We start from the raw sequence: 21,321 nt of genomic DNA, 5'->3' as shown, positions 1-21,321 counted from the left end.
GGCACATGGGCACTGAAATGCCTTTCCCAGTATCCTTTGACTAAGTTCTGGCCAGTGGGAAGTGGAAATGGGCAGTATACTTTTAAAGGGAGCCTGGGTTCTTTTTCCTCCCTTCCTTCCTTCTAGCTGAGGGTGCCATTCTAGCTGACTGGAATGAGGGTAGTCACTCGCCCACAACGTGGAAGCCCTGTGGTCGACTTTACGATGGTAGAGCAATAAGATGGAAGCCAGAGTCAGGACTGCGAGTTTCCACTAATTCTAGACTGACTAGATTTACAGAAGAAGGAGAGAGAAAACATCTATTTTGCTAAGCCATCGATGGTCTGGCATTTCTGTCCATTCTAGTCCTAAGTAGGACCAACCCCGGGCATTCAGGGGCAGGACTGTTCACTGTGCTGTTCCGCGGGTTGCTTGCCTGCGGTGGTGAGGTCTGGCTCAGCCTGGTGGCCCCACAGGGGATGGTACAGTCAGCCCTCTCATTAACTCGTGGGAAAAATGTCCAAGAAAATAGAGTGCTTGTTTAAGTATTTGTGAAGACAAAAGTAATGGTTAATATTTTGTTTTCTTGATTTAATAGCCCATCTCAGGATGAAAATCAAGTGGCATTCTAAAGAAATAACCAGAAATTGAACCACAAATTCATACAAGAAGTTCAATGCAGCGTTATTAAGAAAAGAACAATGAAAACCTAAATGTTTAATAGTGCAAGTTAATTAAAATCAATTTTAGAATGAGAAAAAGTCTTTGAAGGTGAAAAACGAGAAACAGAAATCCAAGCTTATAAAGTACACACACACACACACACACACACACACACACACAAAGCCTCTACACCGAAATGTTAGAAGTTACTTCCATGTGGTAAGATTACAGATGACATACGAGAAACAGAAATCCAAGCTTATAAAGTACACACACACACACACACACAGAGTAAAAAGCCTCTACACCAAAATGTTAGAAGTTAGTTCCATGTGGTAAGATTACAGATGACGTAATTTTTTCTTTGCATTTTTGTTCCCCTCATTTCCATAATGAACGTATTATGACTTTTATAATTGAGATAAAAACAAAGTTGGAAAAGAAAACGAGACAGGAGAGGGAGAGAGCGAGAGAGAGGCACAGGCAGGAGACCAGGCCCTCCAGGAGCCTTGGCTGGCTCTAAAGCACCCTACCACTCCTCGTCCGGATGGCATTCTACCACCTGGCCTCCTCCACGAATCTGGAGCATGTGCAGGAAGTAACACCGCCCACGAGCCCTCCTGACGGAGTCAGCTGCTTTACAGACACTGTCTTTTCCTGAGACACGGGGTATCTCCCACATTCCTCCTTGGGAGTGGTTCTGGATTTCCCTGGGAATCACAGTATCCTCCGAGGGCACACTTACCCACAGACAGCTGAAGATGGTGATCGAAAAGGACGGGATCTGCCCTCTCCCGCCAGCGCTGTGGTGGCAGCAAAAGACTAGTCAGGAACTAGCTTTCTTCCAGTAAGAATTGTTTTTAATGGTTTAAAAATGAGTCTGTACAAAACCAGCACCACCGTTTGGTGCTTCCAGTCCATGGGGGATTCCAAGGGTCTCTTCCAACACTATCTCTTGGGCCAATTGTGCCTGAAACCTCTGCAGAGACAGTATGAAAACAAAAGTTACTTCTTCCAGTTTGGCTGGAAGTTTGCTCTTAGCCTGCATATAAGATATTGCAAACCTTAATGATGCAGAACCGAGGGGGAGGGATTCATTCTGGGGGCCTGGAGAACTGAGCAGGGCAGTAATGCCCTCCGCCCCAACCTTTCCCCCCTACAAGAGACAAGCGCGTCGGCTGGGGCAGTGCTGAGGCCCAGCGGCGGCTGGCTGAGCTGACCAAGACCTAAAGGCAGGTTCCTTCTTCATCACGCCACACCCTAGAGCGAGTCCTCTGACCTCAGGGTCTGCTCTACGGTCTGCTTTATTATATCGTATTAAAGACTGGGTCTTATAGTAAAATAAGACCGGGTCTTATATTAATTTTTGCTCCAAAAACCAAGCTGTCTGCTGTGGTTACTGGTTGAGGGCACCCTCCCTGGATGAGGGTTTCATGCTTTGAGCTAAAATATTCTCCAACAGAGACAACCCACATTTGCTCACTGATTTTTTTCTCCTTCCACAGAAACAGGCTCACCTTGGAAAACTTAACACCCATTTGCTGTGGGGTGACCTCAGGAAGCTGCACGGATAATAGAAAGAGCTAAGAAGGACTGGAATTTGGGTCCTGGGTGCAGTGACTGTGACTTATACCCGGCGTCCCCCAACCCCCGCCTCCCCCATCTCAGTTTTCCCGTCAAAGGGAGGGTTTGGTTGTGAGAGACTCTCTGAGCCGTCCCAGTTGATACCTCTGAGCAGAAACTGGAGCCATGGCTTCTACCACATACCTGTCTGACTTTCCCGTTGGAAAGGACATGCTTTTGTTTCCCATTGACTGTTTCATTTTTTTGGCTGCAAGGCATTTCTGAAAAGATAAAGAAGCACAAAAGGTAAGATACACAAGAAAACACACCTGAGCTCAGATGGCCCCTCCCAGACTCCAGCACCACTGGTGTAACTTTGGTTTTCTCGCCATTGGACATTTCGGGGTGTTTCTGAAGGTGAGGCCGTTAGGAGGAGCTACTAAAGGAACTGGGGGGCTCCACACAGGCCTCATGTTCCAATGCCGAACTTTCACCCCCGTTTGGCTTTGACAGGCACCAACACCCACATGGGGCAAACGCAGGCCTGTGCTGGCACCAGAGGAGTTTTTGGCCTATGGCTACAATTCCCATGGGAGCGAACAGAAAAACACTGTTTAAAAACCACATGCCAGCTTTTATAGTCTCTTCAAAAAATCTTTTTTTATTGCTGGAATAGTTGATGGGCATTGTCTGTACTTGGGAAGCAATGAGGTGAGGGGAAAGTTATGCAAAGGAAGACGATTCTTGGATGAACCTGTGCTCCTAGCAATGGAAGAGGTGGAAACTAAGCACCACACACAAGCTAGAATTCTCAAGACGTTTCTCACCTTGCCAGACGGGGTCTGCTTATTTGGATCAAACTGGGAAGAAGGTTTGGATTTGCTGTTTCCTGAAAAGTGAGAGGAGAGACGCCAGTGATCACGTAAATGAGTACACACGCAGGCTCACTACTAGACTGGGCGCATAGTATCCAGGAAGCGAGGGCTGTCAGATTGTTATCCCGGTTATGATGAGGGATTTATGGCTGCTATAAACTCCCTCATCACGTTCCCAGTAGCTAAGGGCAGCCCGAAGACCAGGTTCATTTCTCACAGATCTATTCTCAGAAGATCAGGGGCAGCGCAAAAGCACTGGTCACTTTTACAGCAAGCAAATCCACTCCGGTCTCTGTGAGCTGGATAAGGCCACTGTCGTTAACCTGGGCTAAGGTCACAATCCTGCAGAAAAGACCGCGTGGACCACCTTGCCCTACCTTTCTTTCTAAATGACAAGTGGCAAGGAGACAGAGAGTCAGAAATGCCACCTGTAGCCCCTCAAAGAGAGAGAGAGAGAGAGAGAGAGAGAGAGAGAGAGAGAGAGAGAGAGAGAGAGAATATGTGTTTCTGGGCATAAGCTATTGTGAGGAAAGATGAGGCCACTTTCGAATGGATGCCGTCTTGCTAAGGCACTATAGCGGCTGGTACATTTAGCCCCAGCAGCCACAGCGGGTGGTGATGGGCAGTGCGTTTCTGTCTGGTCACCGCTGTTTCTCTGGATTTTTGGTTAGTGCCATGTCTTGGGCAGGACTGTATCTGTGCCTGAGTGGAGCTCTTTCTTTACACTCCCCTTCCATGTAACATGGCCAGACATTCCTTTTGGGGCCCCAGATCTGGCCTCACCAGCAAAAGCCTTGAAATCCGATTTGCTGTAGTCATAAGGGGTAAAATTATTTTCTGGAAGATCTGGGTCTTTTGGCTTCTTGGAAATTTTGAGTCGTTTCTTCTCTTGTTTCTGTTCTGCGGTCTTTGGGTCACTTGTTGTTCGCTCTCTCTTCTTGGCAGCGTTTTCGAGCTGTAGATGGAACACACCCATAGGAAGGAAGCATGGAAGTATGAGGAGATAATCCTGCGTACTTCCGGTGTGAGCCCACTGCTAGGGGTTCAGCTGCACACTGTGCTATGGAATTCGATTCAGTGATGGGGAGAGGGGTCCTGGCTGGGAGTCTGAGGTGGGGCTAGTGCCAGGTAGAACAAGTTCCTACTGTTTCCCCGACAATAAGACCTAGCTGGATCATCAGCTCTAATGCGTCTTTTGGAGCAAAAATTAATATAAGACCCGGTCTTATTTTACTATAAGACCCAGTCTTTAATATGATATAATTAATAATATAACATAACACTGGGTCTTATATTAATTTTTTCTCCAAAAGATGCATTAGAGCTGATGGCCTGGCTGGGTCTTATTTTCAGGAAAACAGGGTAGCTGGAGAATGACATCAGGCCATTGAGGAAAGGCAGGGTGAACACTCCGGTGTGCGTACTTGCGGGGGGGGGCGGTTGGGGGGCAGAACATTTACTAGGGCAGAGTGGGGCACACAACAGGCTTCAATACCTTGTCTACTGCCAGCCGGATGGTATGGTATGTTTACCATAAACACAGTGGAAGAAATCATCTAAAAGCAATTACACTACAAAGTTTTTTGAGGGAAAATGAGGCAGGCACTAACTGACAAGCCAAAATGAACTAGAAAGACAAAAGCATTTCATTTGAACCATGGGGTAAGCCCTCCTGATATTCGAGGACCATCCTGACAATGACAAAGGCATCTCGTTTCCCCAAAGGACAAGCAGAAAAGCCAGCACGTACGGCAGCCTGCTGTCGGACAGACACGGCCTGTTCCGCTGCTGCTTTGAACTCTTCGTTGGCCTGGTCCCGGGCAGCTGCAAGAGAGAGAACTGGCCATGGAGTTCTGACTGCAGCAGCCAAGGTTCCATCCTCACCTCAGCAAGCTGGCCGCTGTGGTGACTGGCTGAGGGCCCCCTCCCTGCTCCTAAGCCCCCTTTGGGGTTTCCGTCCCCGCCCCCCATCCCCGGTCTCTGAAGGATGACTGCCTCACTCTCCATCTGACACCCCGTACCCCTCCTCTCCCAAGAACCCACACCCAGCCAATGGCCTACCTGACATCTCTGAGGACATTTAATAGCAGTCTCACTGACAAGACGCTAAGGCCCCGAGCCAACACCTCTTCTGCTTCACACTGCTCCCTCTGTAGTCTTTATGATGGCAACCCCCCGTTTCTCGTTCCTCAGGACAAAACCTTCGTGCACCCACAGCTCCTTGCTTTTTCTCACACACCCAGTCTCACTCATCATCAAAGGCTGTTGGCTTTACTACGGGGGACGTCCAGTTCTGACACCTTCTAACACGTCCTCTGCTACCCCACGGTCCAAACCACGTCCCCTCTCACCTGCATCACCGCCGTGTCTCCTAGCTGCGCTCCCGCCCCACCGCCCTCCATGCTCTACTTTCGATGCAGCAGCCGGTGACCACTGTGAGGTGTAAGTCAGTTCACGTCACTGAACTACTCACAGCCCTCCGAGGCTGCCCAACTCATCTGGAAACCACCCACTGCTGCTTTCCTTCCTCCTCCGTGCCCCCTCGGCTTCACACACTGGCCTCCTTGCCACCCAGTGGGCCACCACCGGGAACACTCTTCCTCTGGATGCTGCCATCTGCTCCGAGTCCCGCTGACTAGCACCTGCCTTCTCTAACCACCGTGTAGAAAGAACCTCCACATACTCTGGTGCCCACCCGCCCCCAGCACTTCCTGCCCTCTCTCTGCGTAACGCCTACTGCCATCTGACAGGACAAACATTTAGTCGTTTATTGTCCACTGCCCCTCAGGAGCAGGGCAGCCGCCCAGGGAGGAGCTATGGCTGTTTTGCTCACTGCTGTACCTGGCACTCTGTTAAACGGCTGAATAAACAGAATGATGTATCGGGGCTGTTCTTTACCAAACACACTTGACTGGTTGAGTTGACAAGGAAGTGAATGCTACCTGTTTGCTCAGCTGCCTTCTTCTTGGCACTTTCTTTAGATTCTTTTTGTACCTGTACCTGGCTTGCCAGCTTCCAACGGTTGCTGATCTATAATGAAAACAAAAAAAAAACACAAAAAAACTCCAAAACTCAGCCACCTAGGAATGCTTTATTTTATTTTGTTTTTAAGGAGGGCGCAGCTCACAGTGGCCCACGTGGGGAGCAACCTCGGTGTTATCAGCACCACGCTCTCACCAACTGAGCTAACTGGCCGCCCTGTATTGTTCTAATGAGGTGGCGCAGGACATGCTAACCTGGTAACTACACACATTCTAAGTCATAAATTCCAAATCTGATGACAAAAAATTAAAATCTCATGCTGGTTTTATTTATAAAATACTTATTCGGAAGGAAAAGTACAACTGTGTTCCAGGAGGCACTGGGCCAATGCTTTCGTATCCGTCCTGTCATTTAATCCCTTCTAGAATCCCGGGACAACGGTCTCCTCACCCCACTTTAGAGACAGGAAACAGGCTCAGACAACTAAGTAACTCGTCCGCGGGGCCATGGTTAGTAAATGGTGGAGCTGGGATTCCAGGCAGGACTTCTGCAAGTCTGGTGTGCACGATGGCAACATATTTACCTGTGGCATTAGAGCACAACCAGGTGGTATTAAAGGTAAGCACGGAAGGTAAGGGATGCTTGGTGACTGGCTGTGCTACAACCAGCGGGGGACGGAGGAGGGAAGGCAAAACCTCCACCTGACTCCCCATTTCTAAAACCACAAGCTAATCACCAGCAACAGGGCTGAGGCCCATCAGGGTTTGGGCCCGATTGTCGCTGCTTAATGAAAGGGCAGAGGGAGCCAGGCCACCCATCTGATCAGAGCAGGTACTTCCTGCAGGGAGGAAGCAGGCTTTGAACAGACAATTAACACGCTGGCTCCCAGGAACATCTCATGGGGATCCAGGGAAGGTGTTTTCTTATTCTTATTCATAATGCTGTTAAAAACAAACCAAACAATATAAAACAGAGTGTTTTAAAATTTAAGCTGTCACCTGTAAGAGCCTTAAATATTCACATGTAAAAATGCACGAAGCTGTACACTTACTATCTGTGTACTTTACTACACGTACATTAAGCCTCAATTAAAAGAAAAACAAAACCCAAAACCTGTTTCTTAAAAAGTTCCCAAATGCTTTCGAGAATGAGTTTCAAGTTCTGGCCCCTCTTTCTAGAAACAAGGCTTATATATAGAGCGTTGAATTTTTGCATTCATTTTCAGGGGGTTCACAGATGGACTTGTTTTAGACAGAAACCTGGTTCAAATAATTAGGAAGACCCTTTTTCTTAGAAAGTCACTTAGAAAAGATGACAAATCTACTTACTTCGTAGATTTTCGATGATGGATCAAACTTTGCTGCCTGAGAAATGTGAGCGTGGTGTTCTAGTGACGGCAGAAACTAGAGAAACAGAAATAGTCACGTTAAATGCTGAAGGAATGGAATCTGGACCCGGACACCAGTGACTCTCAGAGGGGGGTTTCTTGCTGGTTTCATCTCGGGAGACCTCATCTCCCAACCTGGTCACCAGGGACAACTGACGCATACTGTACGCTCTCTGAAGACCCCTGGCTCCTTTTCTAGGCAAGAACACCTTTGGCTGCAGAGATCTCTGCATACCTGGCAGCCCTAACATACACAGCTGTTACTTACCATCCTAAATGGATTTTCGAAGGACTCCATTATGTTTTGGGCTTTTTTCTGTGCAACTGTTAATGGACCCTTTCCATTTTCCTCAGCACTAGGTTCCTGCAGAAACAGAAAATGACCATTTATAATTGTAATCTTTTCTGACATTAAGATGCAAGCAAGGGAACAACAATGATGCCTAATGTTTTTAAGCGTCTCCCTCGTACAAGGAGCTAGAATAGCCTACAATGGCACACTGCAGGGCATTTAACACATATTTAGTGAATCAATGAGTCTCCCTCTGTCCTTACAGCCTCAGAGGCATGCGGCGTTATTCTCACCATCTTACAGGTGAGAAAAGCGAGGCTCGGAGAGGTTAAAAAGCCTTCTAGAGCCTGACAGCTAACGGGCAGAACAAGGATTTAAACCCGGGTCTCTCTGGCTCTAAAACTTGAGGTCGTAATCCGATCCTCACCTGAAATTTACAACTATAAACCTTTATGGGCAATCAATGAAATGATGAAAACAGAATGTTGCTTTCAACTGAGTTCATTCATGAAACGTGTGTGCTGTCCTTTTGCTTACTCTGTAGTCATGTCCCCGCCATGCAGAGCACAGGAGACAACAGCCTCTTTTAGACTAAGTGGGCCCCCCATGTTCCCTCCGAAAGTGCATGCTCATATCTTAGCACCTCACCGCCTCGACAGCTCATTACCTCTGTGGTCAGCTAGAGCTCCCGGACTTCTTTCCTCACCAACTCCTGAAGCAAGACCCACACTAACTTGATGTAATTAAGTGAAAAAGAAAGCTAACCCCCAGGTAGGACAGTTCGCAGGTGGCACTTCACCTTCCTGGCCCTGGCCCCGCATTATAGCGTGATGGCTTGGCTGTGAACTATAGTCCTGTAACCTACCAAACCACACAGCGATGTCACCTAACATTTGCTAAGCCTGATACTCGTCTCTGTGAGCGTCGACGGTATTGCTTCTTTCTTGGTTTCTCCTTTCTAGAACTTGGTGCTTCCTGTCTAGCATGTCTACTGTTTGCAGGGTTCCGACTTGCGTCTGTATTTGCCTTTCCTCCCTGGTCATTCCACTATTTACCCATTCTGGCCAACAAGTGCACCCTGCTCTTCCTTTGGCAAAGAACCTGTAGTTCAAGAACCTCTCGCTTTTGCCTCCACTAGAAGAACGCCATGCACACGTTTCTCAGAGGCCTGCTGGGTAGGATAGACTGGGGTAAAGCTCTGTCACAACTCATCGCATATTCTGGGAACACAGCCACACCCCAGTTGGCCACTCTGGGTCTCTAGACTGAACGGAGTCACTACTTACCATGACTCAGTGTCCTTCTGGAAGGGGAAGTGAGTTTGTACCCACTTACTAGTGCCTGCATATCCTGCTCTTCACTTCCTCTAATGAAGCACAGTGTAGAGAAATACTTTTCCAAGTTTTCTCTTTTGCATCAGAGCACCCCTGGACGGTCTGGCATTGGTCAGGCAGGTACACCAGCACACACTCTACAGTCTATCAGATAACGCCCTCCAGCACTTCCGGGCATCGGGCGGCTGTGTGGGAAACGTCCTGCCTGGGTGGCCCTGCAGCCCAGGCCCTCCTCCCTGCCAGGCATTAGCATCAAGATGCCAACCCTTCCCTTTAGATTTCCTCACACAGAGCTCACAGAGATCCTCCCCCCACCTCTCACGGACCCCCTCGTCCAGAGTAGCAAGCAAATCACCCTGCCCATCTGTCTCCATGCCTATCCTCACTGCTGCTGGGTTTTACTTTGGGCATTAGTCTCAAAGGCAGATGCGACCTTCCAAGGCATAAAAACCCAAGAAATCTGCGGGTCTACAGTACTCACGTTAAATAATGTGATGACGGCGGTAGCGATAAGGCACTGGGCACCCAGCAGGGCCTCCTCCTCTTCCTTTTGTCTCCCGTCACAGAAGAGGCTTGCCTGTTTCTGTGCTGGCACAGGCCCTAGGGGGACACACGTCACCATGCTCAAGGCCTACTGGATTGCATACCAGGCACTTTCCCAGCCTCTCCAGGATTTCAGGGACCTCGATATTACCGTTGGTTGGGGTGACAGGATAGCCATCAGAAGGGGCGTGGGAGCAGTCATGAGGTCCAAAGAGAACATTCTCCAATCTCTGCATCAAAAAGAAACCAACAGTCCACAGTGAAAAATTTGCAAGCACGCAGAAGCTTTTCGCCTACAGTGTTTGGTGTTAGCCTGACAGGGAGAATTATTTTGCACTGGCTTGGACTGGTATTTTCCCAAAAGAAGAGACAACAGATACATCACTCTACCTCAGGATTGGGCAGTGGTCCACTCTTCTTCACTCCAGCCGCAACTTCAGACTAAGAAGAAAAACAAAGAGAATTTGAGGAAAGTTGCCTAAACGTGAGGACACATTTTTTTTTTCCTTTAGCACAGACTGTCTCCCTTCACTAGACTGTTTTTCAAGAGTCTAGAGATTTTCCTTCATCCCTTTATCCCATCCAGTGCCTGGCACTACAATTACTGAGTGCTCAGTAATTATTTGTTGAATCAAAGAATAAAATCTTTTATCATGACTAGGCACAATACAGAGAGTGGCAAAGAGCTTAAAAAAGATTCTAGTAACTAGTGCTTCTTTCTTTACTCGGACAAACTGTGGAGCTAAGAAACAAATTTTAGCATGAAGATTATTGTTAAGTGTGTTCATTTTCAGGGTTTTTTTTGCTTCAAGGGGGCTGATTTTAAGTCGTCCTGCATCAATAATCTTTTGAAAAATTACAAGCATGGTTTACCACACTGATAATACCAGAGGCAATATGTTAAAAGCTGTCCCAATAAAACACAAATCACAACCTGCAATCTGCGTGAACGCTCACCACTGACAGACAGAGCAGACACAGACGCACGCTGGTGCACCTCACACACTCACAGAGACATGTGCAGCCCTAGTTTTGACTGGATTTCCTGCTTTCACCTACATTTGTCGAAACTTGAGCATCTCCTTCACAAAATTAGCTCTTCCTAATCTCCCCATTTCTACCCAAGGTGTGCATATTGTCCCAGTCACCCCGGCTTTGTATTTGGAGCTGTCTATGAGTCTACCTCCATGACCGCCAAATCCACCTGCCTTTCAGACAACACTTAGCTTCGTGCCCAAAAGGAAACGGCAGCCATTTTCATCGTCTGTTATTAAGTCCCGTCAATCTTTTCTTCTGATGATGCTCCTTGTGTCTGTCCTTCCCTTTCCATTTCTGTGACCACCACACCCATCAGGGCACGACCACTTCACATCTGGACCACTGCCAGGCTTCCAAAATGAGCTCCCTGCCCTGAGATCCCCACTCCGTAATATCGCACCAGGTTAAATGCCTCTGAACAGCGAACCAGCCCAGGCACCAGACATTACTTGCTGTTGGATTATCAAAAATAAGGTCATAAAACGAGGACAAGCTTTATTTAGCTTTTGACTATCATCAACAGACACACCCACTGGATTTCCTAAGTCCTGTTATTTCCTGGGTGTTTTTTTTTTTAGAATGGAGACCAGACCATGTGTGTAGGAGGCTACAAGAACGAAGGTGCTAACAGACAGAGCAGGCCTGCTGAGGTGGGAAGCCGCAGCAGAAAAGCTGCTTACCTTGAGCAGAGGCATCTCTCGAGCCTGCTGGATTAAAAGATGCATTTCGTTGATCTGCTGCCGTACCAGAGGTGGTACGGGGTTACAGCAAGCTATGATGCCCTGAGGTTCCCTGGAGACAAGTAAGAACACATGCAACTTGTCACTTAGGAAGACAGCCCACAAGGCTTCCAGACAAAAGCGACGGGCAGGTAAAGCCAGAGAGCTCAGTTGAAGACAAGGAAATACTCAAATAGGGGAAGCCAGGCCAGCTGCTTAGGCACGCACTGCACCGCACCAGGCTCTGAGCAGATTCCTCTTTCAACCTGCCTCCTGCTAACGGGGTGAACACCAGGTTATGAATTTTGACTCCGTGCTTGTACTTCAATTAACATCATAAAACATTTAAAATTCAGAGATGCCTTCGTTGGGAAGAAAGTAAAGGTGAGAGAATCTGAGACTTTCCTCTCTTAAAAGTCGGTGCTGATGCCGCAAGCTTGGACTCACACTGGACTCCATAAAAGATGCAACCACTGAAATGGTTCCAGTTCAGAAGTTTTAGGTCCTACATGGCAGCCCGAGGGCAGAAATGCTGAATTCCTTTGCGAACTTCCTTAGCGCCCCAATCTTCCCTGAGTAAACCAGCCCTGAGGTAGTAACAATCAGAGAAGCTTGATTTCGAAGGACAAAATTCCTCTCCTGAGCAAGTCAGGAGGTGCTAATCAGTTGTCAGACTTACTTAGGCAGCTCTTCAGCTATCTTCAGCATCATGTGGTTTGGCAGGATGTATCTGGAACAAAACACACAAGGGGGTCACATGACATTCAGCATTCAGCCAGTAAATGTTATAACCAGGGGAAAATGTAAACCACTTTTAGGGCAAAAAAAAAGAAAGAGTCCCTTATTTCCTCGTTACTGGCTGGCCCTGCTCGGTCTAAGAGAAATAGTAAAATAATCTCTGATCCCTTACCCGTAGCTTTCATCTTCCCTCCGAGCGGTTTTATCTCTCCAGGCAAAAAGCAGCTGAAAGGCTGTCAACTGCTGTGTGTTGAGGTGCTTCTTTTGCTTTCTATAAAGTTCCAGGTAGGACTCATCCGTGAAGATAGGTTTGACGAATTTCTGCAAAATGGTACAGCATCCTCAAGATTCTTTGATCAAGAATCAAAATTGAGCCCCGAGCGCTTCAAAACATTTGGCTCTCTACACAAACGTGAGGAACAATGGGAAGAACCGGGACCTCATCAGGAACGAGGAGCGGTCCGGGTTTGTGTGTTGGGCGCGGAGTTACCTTGAGGCAGATGTCCCGGCTGCGCTGCCACACCACCTGCAGCTGACTGGGCTGCCCGTTGCCCCGCTCCCACAATTCCAGCCTCATTTTATCATAAATGTAAAGCAAGTAATGGGTGTCATCTCGGGCATAGTTGAGCATTTCCTCGGGTAGCGGTCTAGAATTGCAACAAAGGAAATGATTTCACTAACTCCCAGCAGGAGCAGCAATTTACTTTGTCTCCTCCGTGGGCGCTAAGACTTGCTTGGCTCCTGATAGCAAAGATTCTCTCACAGCCAATACAACAGTTCTATCAGCCTGTCTTTAGAGATACTGGCATGCAGGATACGAGAAGAGTTTAGTGGCTTCTTCATGTATCAGCTGCAATCTTAGGGAGGCAACGAGCCGTCTGAAAATGAGCAAGCTGAGCAAGAGTTCCAGAAAGTGGGAGGGACTCTAGTATAATCTTATACTATAGTCCACACTTCTTAAAAGATGAAATCAACTATGTACCTGAGAGTTCTCACAAATCTATGGGAGATCATCTCATACACATACAACCATCCCTAATAGGGAAAACGAGTTTCAAACAAGAGACAGGAGTGGATGAATATTGACATGGCACATCTCTTCCAAGCACTGTTCCATGAAGCAGTGTATCAGGATCAGCCCAGCACAACTCCACATTATGACGCTACCGTGTTTCCCTGAAAATAAGACCTGGCCGGATCATCAGCTCTAAAGCGTCTAATCCGTCTTTTGGAGCAAAAATTATATAAGACCAGGGCTTATATTATAATAAAATAAGACCGGATCTTTTATTAATTTTTGTTCCAAAAGACACATTAGAGCTGACTGTCCAGCTAGGTCTGATTTTCAGGGAAACATGGTAAAACTTCCAGTTTCACTTATGCCACTGCAAACAGCTGGAGAAAAGCCCGACAACGCAAGAGTCAAAGAGTATCAGCGGCTGAACAGGTCTCCGTAGATGAGGTTAACGAACACCCGCGCCTTCTGCCACCCATGTTTCCCTGCCAAGAGCGAACTGACCGTATTCGCCAATCAGCCAGCTGGTACTGCTTGTTTGAGTCGACGCTGCAATAGAGCTTGAGCAGATGATCGAGAGAATGTCTGCCCAGATTGAGAAGGCGTGCGGCCTGATGGGTGTCAAACATATTCACTACATACAACCCGAAGTCTTTCTGTAGCCATTCTATGTCTGAGTCAGCACCATGGAAGACCTGAAAACAAAATCAGAACTGTGCAGTACAACGCATGGGAGGCCGCTCTGCCCCTAGGTTATTAGAACGCCGGGATGAGAACCCAGAAGAAAAGAGTAGGACGGGCTCAGTTTAAATGCCTCTTTCAATGTGAGCCACAGCCCTCTACACTCCTAACTGCACTCCCTTAACGTCTGCCAACAGCCAATGATTCTAAGAAAGCAGCTCTATGAGCTTCAAGGGGAGTCATTAAGTTCAAGCAATCTTGATGGCACGGCTCATTGCAGAAGTCATTAAAGTGATTTAACAGTTTTTTTCTGGGTGGTAATGAGCTAAGTCTTAGCTGTTTTAACGGATTCAGAAACAAAAGCAGTTTAGCATGTGGTTCTCTAGAGTAGGAAATTACAATGATGTCTCTCAACCTTATTGGGTCTATGTTGAAACAATGAAACAGTCAAGTGAAAAGCAGTTAAATCTTGCACTCACACGCACGTGCTGAAAAAGGCTGACCTTAACAATAGCTGGGTCTGTGAAGCTCTCATTGAGGATGTACATGTCACTTCGAAGCTCCAGGGTGTCAACGATGAAGTCTTCTGTTCGGGTGGAAATCTGCATCAGGCAGGTCAGCCCTAGGAAGCTCCTGTAAGAGTGGTGCTAAAACATGGAACGGAGGACAGGAAATAAATGTTTTATGAGGCTTTCCTCTGCGGATTTTGCAGTCAGTTATAAAACAAAGTTGTAAGATGATGTTTTTTAAAAACATTATATTTATTTAAATGTGTTTTTCCAGGACCCATGAGCTCCAAGTCAAGTAGTTGTTTCAATCTAGTTGTGGAGGGCGCAGCTCCCAGTGGCCCATGTGGGAATCAAACCAGGAAACTTGTTGTTAAGAGCTCTAACTTGTTGTGAAGAGCTCTGCGCTCTAACCAACTGAGCTAACCGGCCACCCCAATGATTTTTTACCAAAAAATAATTTAAACGAGCATTAATTTTATATTTCTCGAGTAGGTGAACTCACAGAAAATGTAAAAATCTCTCTCAAGGTCATTTACAGGTTACCTCCAAGTCCACAGCAAATTCTTGACAATTCAAGAGCTTTTCGTTGAGTTCCACTAGTTCATCCAGGGACGATACAAAATGGCAGGGTGTTTCTCCTACAGGTCTATACAACTGGACCACATAAGCACAGGTAGAAAAAGACAGGAGTATTAAGAATCATCCTAAAGTACAAAATGAATTATCAGTCCGAGAAATGATTCCAAATTACAACCTATTATGTTAAAGTCTTTAAGGAAAGCCAAAAGTACCGTCAACTACTCTAGTTATTTGATTCTTCCTGGGCTACTCAGATGCCAGCCATACACAAGGCTGGGTTTGGGTACTCACCTGGGGTTGTGGCTTTTGAAGGGCTGAATCCGGCGGAGTAAAGTGATCCAGTTCGTATTGATAAGGATGTGCAAACCTGCGTAAATAACACAAAAAGAAAAATCTTTGTCATTCATTCCACGATTCAAGGAAAAACGACTTTCATGCAATTTGTAAAAACAAATGAGAAAAGACCCTTGTGAAAATATTTTCTTTCTAGAAAAGTATCATTATTTCAATGATAATTCAAGTCAAAAAATTCAGGTGATACTTCGGACCCTGAAAGTATGATCATTAAAAATCTACTTGTCTATAAAAATTTGAGCACTTATTTGCCAAACAGTATATGGCTGGTGTTGTAGATGATACCAAAATACGAAATACATAATTCCTTGTGGTTTGAAATAACACATCCGTCAAGTGAGAGAGGACGGGGCAGATGTGGTCATATATCAATGTATTTCTTCTGTCCCTCCATCATATGCTTGTATAAAAACCCTGAGTCTATGGGTTCCTTGAGGGCACGGCTGCCTCTCATTACCTTTAGTTCTTTAGCACTCAGCCTGTGGCTTACAGTACAGAGTCAGGGCTGAAGGAATATTCAGACAACTGGCTATATGTGAGAAAAAGAGCAATACTAACAAAGCTTTCATCACCTTTTTTCTTTATACTGCAGGCAAAGTTCTTTTGTCTGTTTTAAGTGCAGTTTTTACAAAATGCTTATCCTGCTAGTGACAAATGCCTTTTCCTTACTGAATGCATGAGTGAGCCTTACCTTACTGAGTCCCCACCTAACAAGAAAGGCAGAGTGGTATAGAGGAAGAACAGTTTTAAGAAAACTTGGATTTCAAGATCTCGTTCTATGGGAAGTGAGCATCTCTAATTCTGCTGTGACACCTATACAATGGGGAGGAGAGCACTGAGACCTCTCAGGAAGGCACCGAGGGTTACAGCAGAGAATGTCTGCGCAGGCCCTCTGCGAACACAAACGGGGGGTGTTATGATGAGATCCATGTTAGGATACGGAGAAATCGCCTCAATTCTTTGTATTCATTCAACGTTTTACAACAGTGAAACAGTGAAAATGTAGCATAAAGACAAGCAGCAGAAAGTTCAGACAGGAAGACACTCACATGTCCTGCTCCACCTGCTGAGTTCTCTGCTGATGGATGAAATCTGCCAGAGCAGGGGGGACATCCAAGTCCTCAGGACGATCTTGTGGGCGCTCTCGCCTTTCTTTAGAGAGAGCTGGAGACCCAAACAGTGGTAAAAACACCATCACAGAAGACGTAGACACATTCACGTCTTATCTACTTATGGAGGTTAACTGGCTCCCTTTGAAGCAAGGAAGGTGAGAGGGAGACCTTTTCCCCTTTGTTTGTTTTTTGTTAGGCAGAGTTTGCCCTACTTACCCTGAGGGAGGGGTTTCTGAGCATTGGGCTTGACGAAGATTTTAGGAAGAAATGGCGTGTTGGAATTGTCAATCTTCTCTCGGAATTTAAGCTGAGGTCGGATGATGTTTTTCGCATGAAGCAGCCGAAAAGTTTCAGATTTTGTTTTTTTGCTATATTCTCCTGCCTATGATCAATGAAAACAAATACTTTACAACATAGGAACTCTATCAATTAGAAAAATAAATTCCAATTTATGCCGTCTAAGGAGACGAGAGCATTCGAAGAGCCACTCATTTAAGAATGTGCATGTGGGGGACTGAGGCATGCAAAGTAGAGAAGACGGTGTAATTAGGTTGTGTCTGCTTAGGAGAATGAGTTAGGCCCTGGCCAGTTCTGTGTCCAAAAAATTAGAACAGAAATGCAAATTAGAATGGGCAAAGCCGACATGAGAAGCTCTAGTGAATCTGAAAAGCAGCCCTCACCTTCCGGTTCCAGCTGGACACTATTGTTTTGGGGACTTGGAATCCCGCAGGGAGGACAGGCTGTTGATTCTTATTCACACCTGATGCTTCATCCAGTAAAATACCCTAAAAGTGGAAGAGATATTAGCTCAGTATCTTCCTTTCAAGGTTAACAGTTAATTATCTAAAATTTCTAAGAAATACATTCAGAGCATTGTATGTGAGAATATATACATATAAAAGTGAATACTTAAAGCATTATCTGCTCCAAGACAGGGCAGCAACATTTATTTAATTCTCTTTACAGTTATGCATTGGGCTGAAAATTCAAAACTGATTTAATAGTGCGATGTGGATCACTAAAATAATTTAAAAAGACTCTAGAGTGCATATATTAAACGTAGAAGGATGGTATTTAGAATGGGAATGAAGGGTGTCCTGAGCTACTTTGTACTGTAGAAGCAGACATGGAGTATCAGCTTGGATACCACTAACAGAAGTGCACCCAAGTGACAAATGGTAGCATGCCAGGACTTGAAATCATAAAATATGAGAAACCACTGAAAGATCTATGGGCATTCAGACTATGGAAAAGTGACTCCACGGGACAGGAGAGGATAACTTAAATATCTGCAGGACCGTCATATGGTTGACTGTTAGCTTTGTCGTGGACGATCTCAGTATATTTCTTCAAATAATGTTCTGCTGTAGAATGAGCCCTAAACAGACAGTAAGCTAGATTGAATGATCCACGTATCCTTCCAATCACGCGAGCTGGGGTGTTTAGCACATTGTGACTAACATTAGAAACAGACTAAATTTTGGTTGGGCTCTGTATCCAGAAGCCTCTTCTCTAGAGTGCAAAAAGGAGTTGCAAACCTGGAAAGACTTCTAAGGCACTTTAAAAATCAGCTTCCGGTGTTATTTTGAAGTGATATATTTGAAGACAAGTGTTATTTTGGGAAAAAGGAAGCCAACTATCAGAAGAAAGGAATGTGTTACAGGCAAGAAATGCGAAACTTCCTTTTCATTTCCTAAGGTGCCCGGGTTACTTTTCATATTTTAAGAATACAAAAGCTTCTCGTTTGTTAGTTATCTTAAGAGTAAGGTGAAGAAGCCGCAAAGCTGTACTTTTTCAGAGCATTTGAGATCTTGCTCCCTGTCATATGTCGTCAGTTTGGCTCGATTAAACTCTTCTACAAAGTAATATAAAAAAAAAAAGAAAAGAAGGGAGTAAGGTGAAATACTGACCACTCTTTCCAGAATAACATCATTGGTATCAACAAGTAAATCAAACTTGTCCTCCAACTCAGTCACTTTACTTCGGTCCTTAATGTTGCTTCGACATCCATGGTACTGCATTACCCTACTCATGCTAAGGACAGGAAAACCAAGGTTAGTGTGTGCACTTGTTTATAATCAGGGAGAAAGCGCAAAAGGCCTCGCTCAGATTATTCCCAATACTTTATGATCAAATGAGTAGAACTTGCACCCTTATAGTGAAAAACGTTGTGTGGCCTTGGGCAATCCGCTATATCTCGCTAAGACTCACCTGTTGTTAATTGAAGGGGTGGAAGACATTACTCAAAGCTTCCTTTAAATTCTAAAAGGATATCTAATACTATGCAAATAATGTACTCTGCATTCACTGTTTTAACATGAAATCGAAAACATTCCCTAATTCTGTCATGGAACAGCTAAACAAAAATCAGTGTTTGTGTACTGTCTGTCGTAATACACTTACTAGAAGGCTAATACTTGTGGCTCCGCAAGTTGTGAGAGAATCTTGGATCTAGATTTTCAAGTCCTACATTAATTCAAAAAGATTCATTGTTTGTAGGTGCAAAAGTCAAGATATTTTAAAAGTTAAACTCAAAATTTACCAAGTTTCCCTAATCAAAATCCATTGTCTTATTTTTACATTTCCATAGCTCTTTACAGCACAGAAAATTATGGTAAGAAAAAGCACATTTCAGGAAAAATTACCTACTTTTTAATATTCATTTCTTTCAACAGGAGAAAACAGTATATAGTACTTACCACTGAAGCAACCTGTCTCCCTGTGTTTCACAAAAAGCCTGAAAGCCAGGAAAACTTCGGTAAAAATCATATTCATCGCCAAACTGTGGTAGGCCCCCAGATGCTTTGGTGACTGCTACCACCGATCCAAGAGCAAACTGTCAAAAACCAGAAAACCAAGCACATTTTAAACATGGATCCCCATTCACTCAGCAACTCATTTTTTTTCAACATCTATTATATATAGTAACACGTTGTGCTAGATGATGAAGATATCCAATCCCACAAATATTCGCTTAGTGCTGATTTTACCTCAGGTCCTGAGGATACAATGGTGAACACAAAACTAAGTTCTAGAGCTTACATTCTGGGGAGAGTGGAGAGAGGAAGAACAAATTACTCATTACATGTATGAGTAATATTCAAACTGGCCTGGGTTTGAATCTTGGCTCGGCTACCTATTAACTGTGATCTAGGGCAAGTTATTTCATTTATTTGGACCTCAGTTTTCTCCTCTGAAAAATCGGCATTATTTAAGTGCCAACACCATAGAGTTGTTGAGAGGATTAGATGAGCTAATAAAATCACCTAGGATAGCTGCTGGCACAGAAGTGCTATTATTTACTCTGACGACTTAAATTCAGATCCATGAGTTTCCTACAGGAATTAGTTTTTGTGTTTTCATTTGGATGAGCATCTAAAAACAATACAAGAATATTCTAGACCCTTTGGATGACCAATTGATAATGGCTACTGCCCACAGCGGGACTTAGGTTTATGGTTCAGTTAGTGCCAAGTACTCCTCTGTTTTAACTGTTGTGGGGTAATGAGAAAAAAACCTGAAGTGGTTGTCCTAGGTAAAAAAGACGGTTGGTCATGGGACGGCCAAATGACTTCACGGCGAGTTGCGGAATAAACGTTTTCCAAGAAAAAGAGGAGAGAAAGCAATCTGAGTGATGGGGGGGTACCTGGTAGCTTATAAGCATGAACACCCCCAATCAGGACCACGGCTAGTGGTCCAGGAACTAGCAAAGCCAAACAAATACATTAATAATAGCATCTGCTAACAATCAAGTAGGTACGTGGGTGTAGTTTTTGAGAATTTGTAGTGCTAATTTACAAATCATTTGAGTTTCATGATTTTATCAGAGCTATGCATAAGGCGTCTGAACTCGTTTCATGTTCGCTCACGGTTAAGCAGCATTATACAAATAACTAAACGAACCCCCTCTGTGTTCTTTCGAGGAGGCATTGATACATACCCTATGGGACCTGGAGGAGGGAGACTCAGTGACAGTTGCCCAGGGGACCTGAAACCCAGGTTTTGGGATTATGTGATTACGCAGGACTGGACCTCAGGAGTGAGAAGAGGCGCTGAAACCTATCTCGGCCGCGGGAGGCGAGGGTGCAGGGAGGTATGGGCAACACAGAGCAGCCGAGCCCCTGGGGAGAGTAGGTCGGCTGGCTCAGGCCTGGGCGGGGGCGAGCTCGCGACGGCTGGGGCATCCGAGTGACAGACAAGGAGTGACAGACCAGAAAGCCCTTCCCACTGCGGAGGGGGCTCTCCACACTCAGGGCTGCACGGGCTCAATTAGGAGAACGAACGCACTGGAAAGCGGAGCTACCTTTAGTGTCCGCGTGCGAGGCCCCAGCCCCGGAGGGTGAAGTGAGAGACTGCTTGGAGCGGGCAGCGGCCCCTCGATCCCCGCCCGGGGCTCCGCGTGCGGCCGCCCCGAGGGCCCAGACCTGCTTCCGGCCCGCCCCTGGAGGCTCACGGTGTCCCCGAGGCCCCGCGAACTCACCTTCACGAAGCTGTCCGCGTCCGGAAATCCCGGCAGCACCATCTCCTCGTCGGACTTAGCCGCGCTCGTAGCCGGCGGGGCCTTGGAGTCCCGGGGACTGGGAACCGCCATGTTTCCGGCATTCACGGCTCTTCTCGCGAGAGTGCCTCGGGCCGACGCGACGTGCGCGCCCCACGCATGTGCAAAGGTAGTCCTCGTCGGGGAGGATGTTAGGGGGCGTGTCCGTGGGCGGTGTCAGCTCCGAGCGCTCCACCCAGGGAACTTTGCATTCGTCTTTAACCTCATATTGTATCATCCCAACGGTCCTGAGATTTAGGGTGAGACCCGGAGAACTCAATTATCCTCATATTTAAAGCCAGCTCCTCCCAAGCTCTGGTTCCGTGCCACTCCTACCCGCTTGAACTTGGCTCTTGCATTTATGCCCTTTCTCTGCATCCGCTATGTTTTCCCTGGTTCATTCCTAACAGCCTACACGTAT

At 46.0% G+C, this 21,321-nt stretch overlaps 1 protein-coding gene across 1 annotated transcript; it reads right to left on the bottom strand.

Annotated features, from left to right (window-relative positions):
• Positions 1–544: 544 nt before the first annotated feature.
• EXOSC10 (exosome component 10) lies at positions 545–21,036 on the bottom strand. Its single transcript, XM_081055748.1, has 25 exons — positions 20,844–21,036; positions 19,063–19,199; positions 18,274–18,397; positions 17,044–17,148; positions 16,580–16,745; positions 16,301–16,415; positions 15,189–15,264; positions 14,862–14,972; positions 14,313–14,456; positions 13,633–13,823; positions 12,604–12,760; positions 12,286–12,434; positions 12,055–12,105; positions 11,337–11,448; positions 10,009–10,059; positions 9,770–9,848; positions 9,557–9,675; positions 7,718–7,813; positions 7,391–7,465; positions 6,023–6,110; positions 4,831–4,904; positions 3,864–4,035; positions 3,033–3,094; positions 2,410–2,486; positions 545–1,621 (listed from the first exon to the last, which is right to left on the bottom strand). The coding sequence occupies exons 1-25, from the start codon at positions 20,952–20,954 to the stop codon at positions 1,591–1,593; spliced, it is 2,673 nt and encodes an 890-aa protein (XP_080911874.1). The 5' UTR covers positions 20,955–21,036; the 3' UTR covers positions 545–1,590.
• Positions 21,037–21,321: the final 285 nt, after the last annotated feature.

The sequence above is a fragment of the Rhinolophus hipposideros genome (assembly GCF_964194185.1).
Source record: "Rhinolophus hipposideros genome assembly, chromosome: 8".
NCBI lineage: Eukaryota > Metazoa > Chordata > Mammalia > Chiroptera > Rhinolophidae > Rhinolophus > Rhinolophus hipposideros.
The sequence above is the reverse complement of the archived record's forward strand: the minus strand, read 5'-3'. Positions and strand labels throughout refer to the sequence as shown.

What these genes read in the sequence shown, in the direction of transcription:
- EXOSC10 (XM_081055748.1), bottom strand. Translation starts at nt 20,954, where the DNA reads ATGGCGGTTCCCAGTCCCCGGGACTCCAAGGCCCCGCCGGCTACGAGC. An exon ending in GCCGGGACATCTGCCTCAAG is followed by an intron (nt 12,435 to 12,603) that starts GTAACTCCGCGC and finishes ACCATTTTGCAG; the next exon opens with AAATTCGTCAAACCTATCTT. An exon ending in CCGTCATCACATTATTTAAC is followed by an intron (nt 7,814 to 9,556) that starts GTGAGTACTGTA and finishes CTGTTTCTGCAG; the next exon opens with GAACCTAGTGCTGAGGAAAA.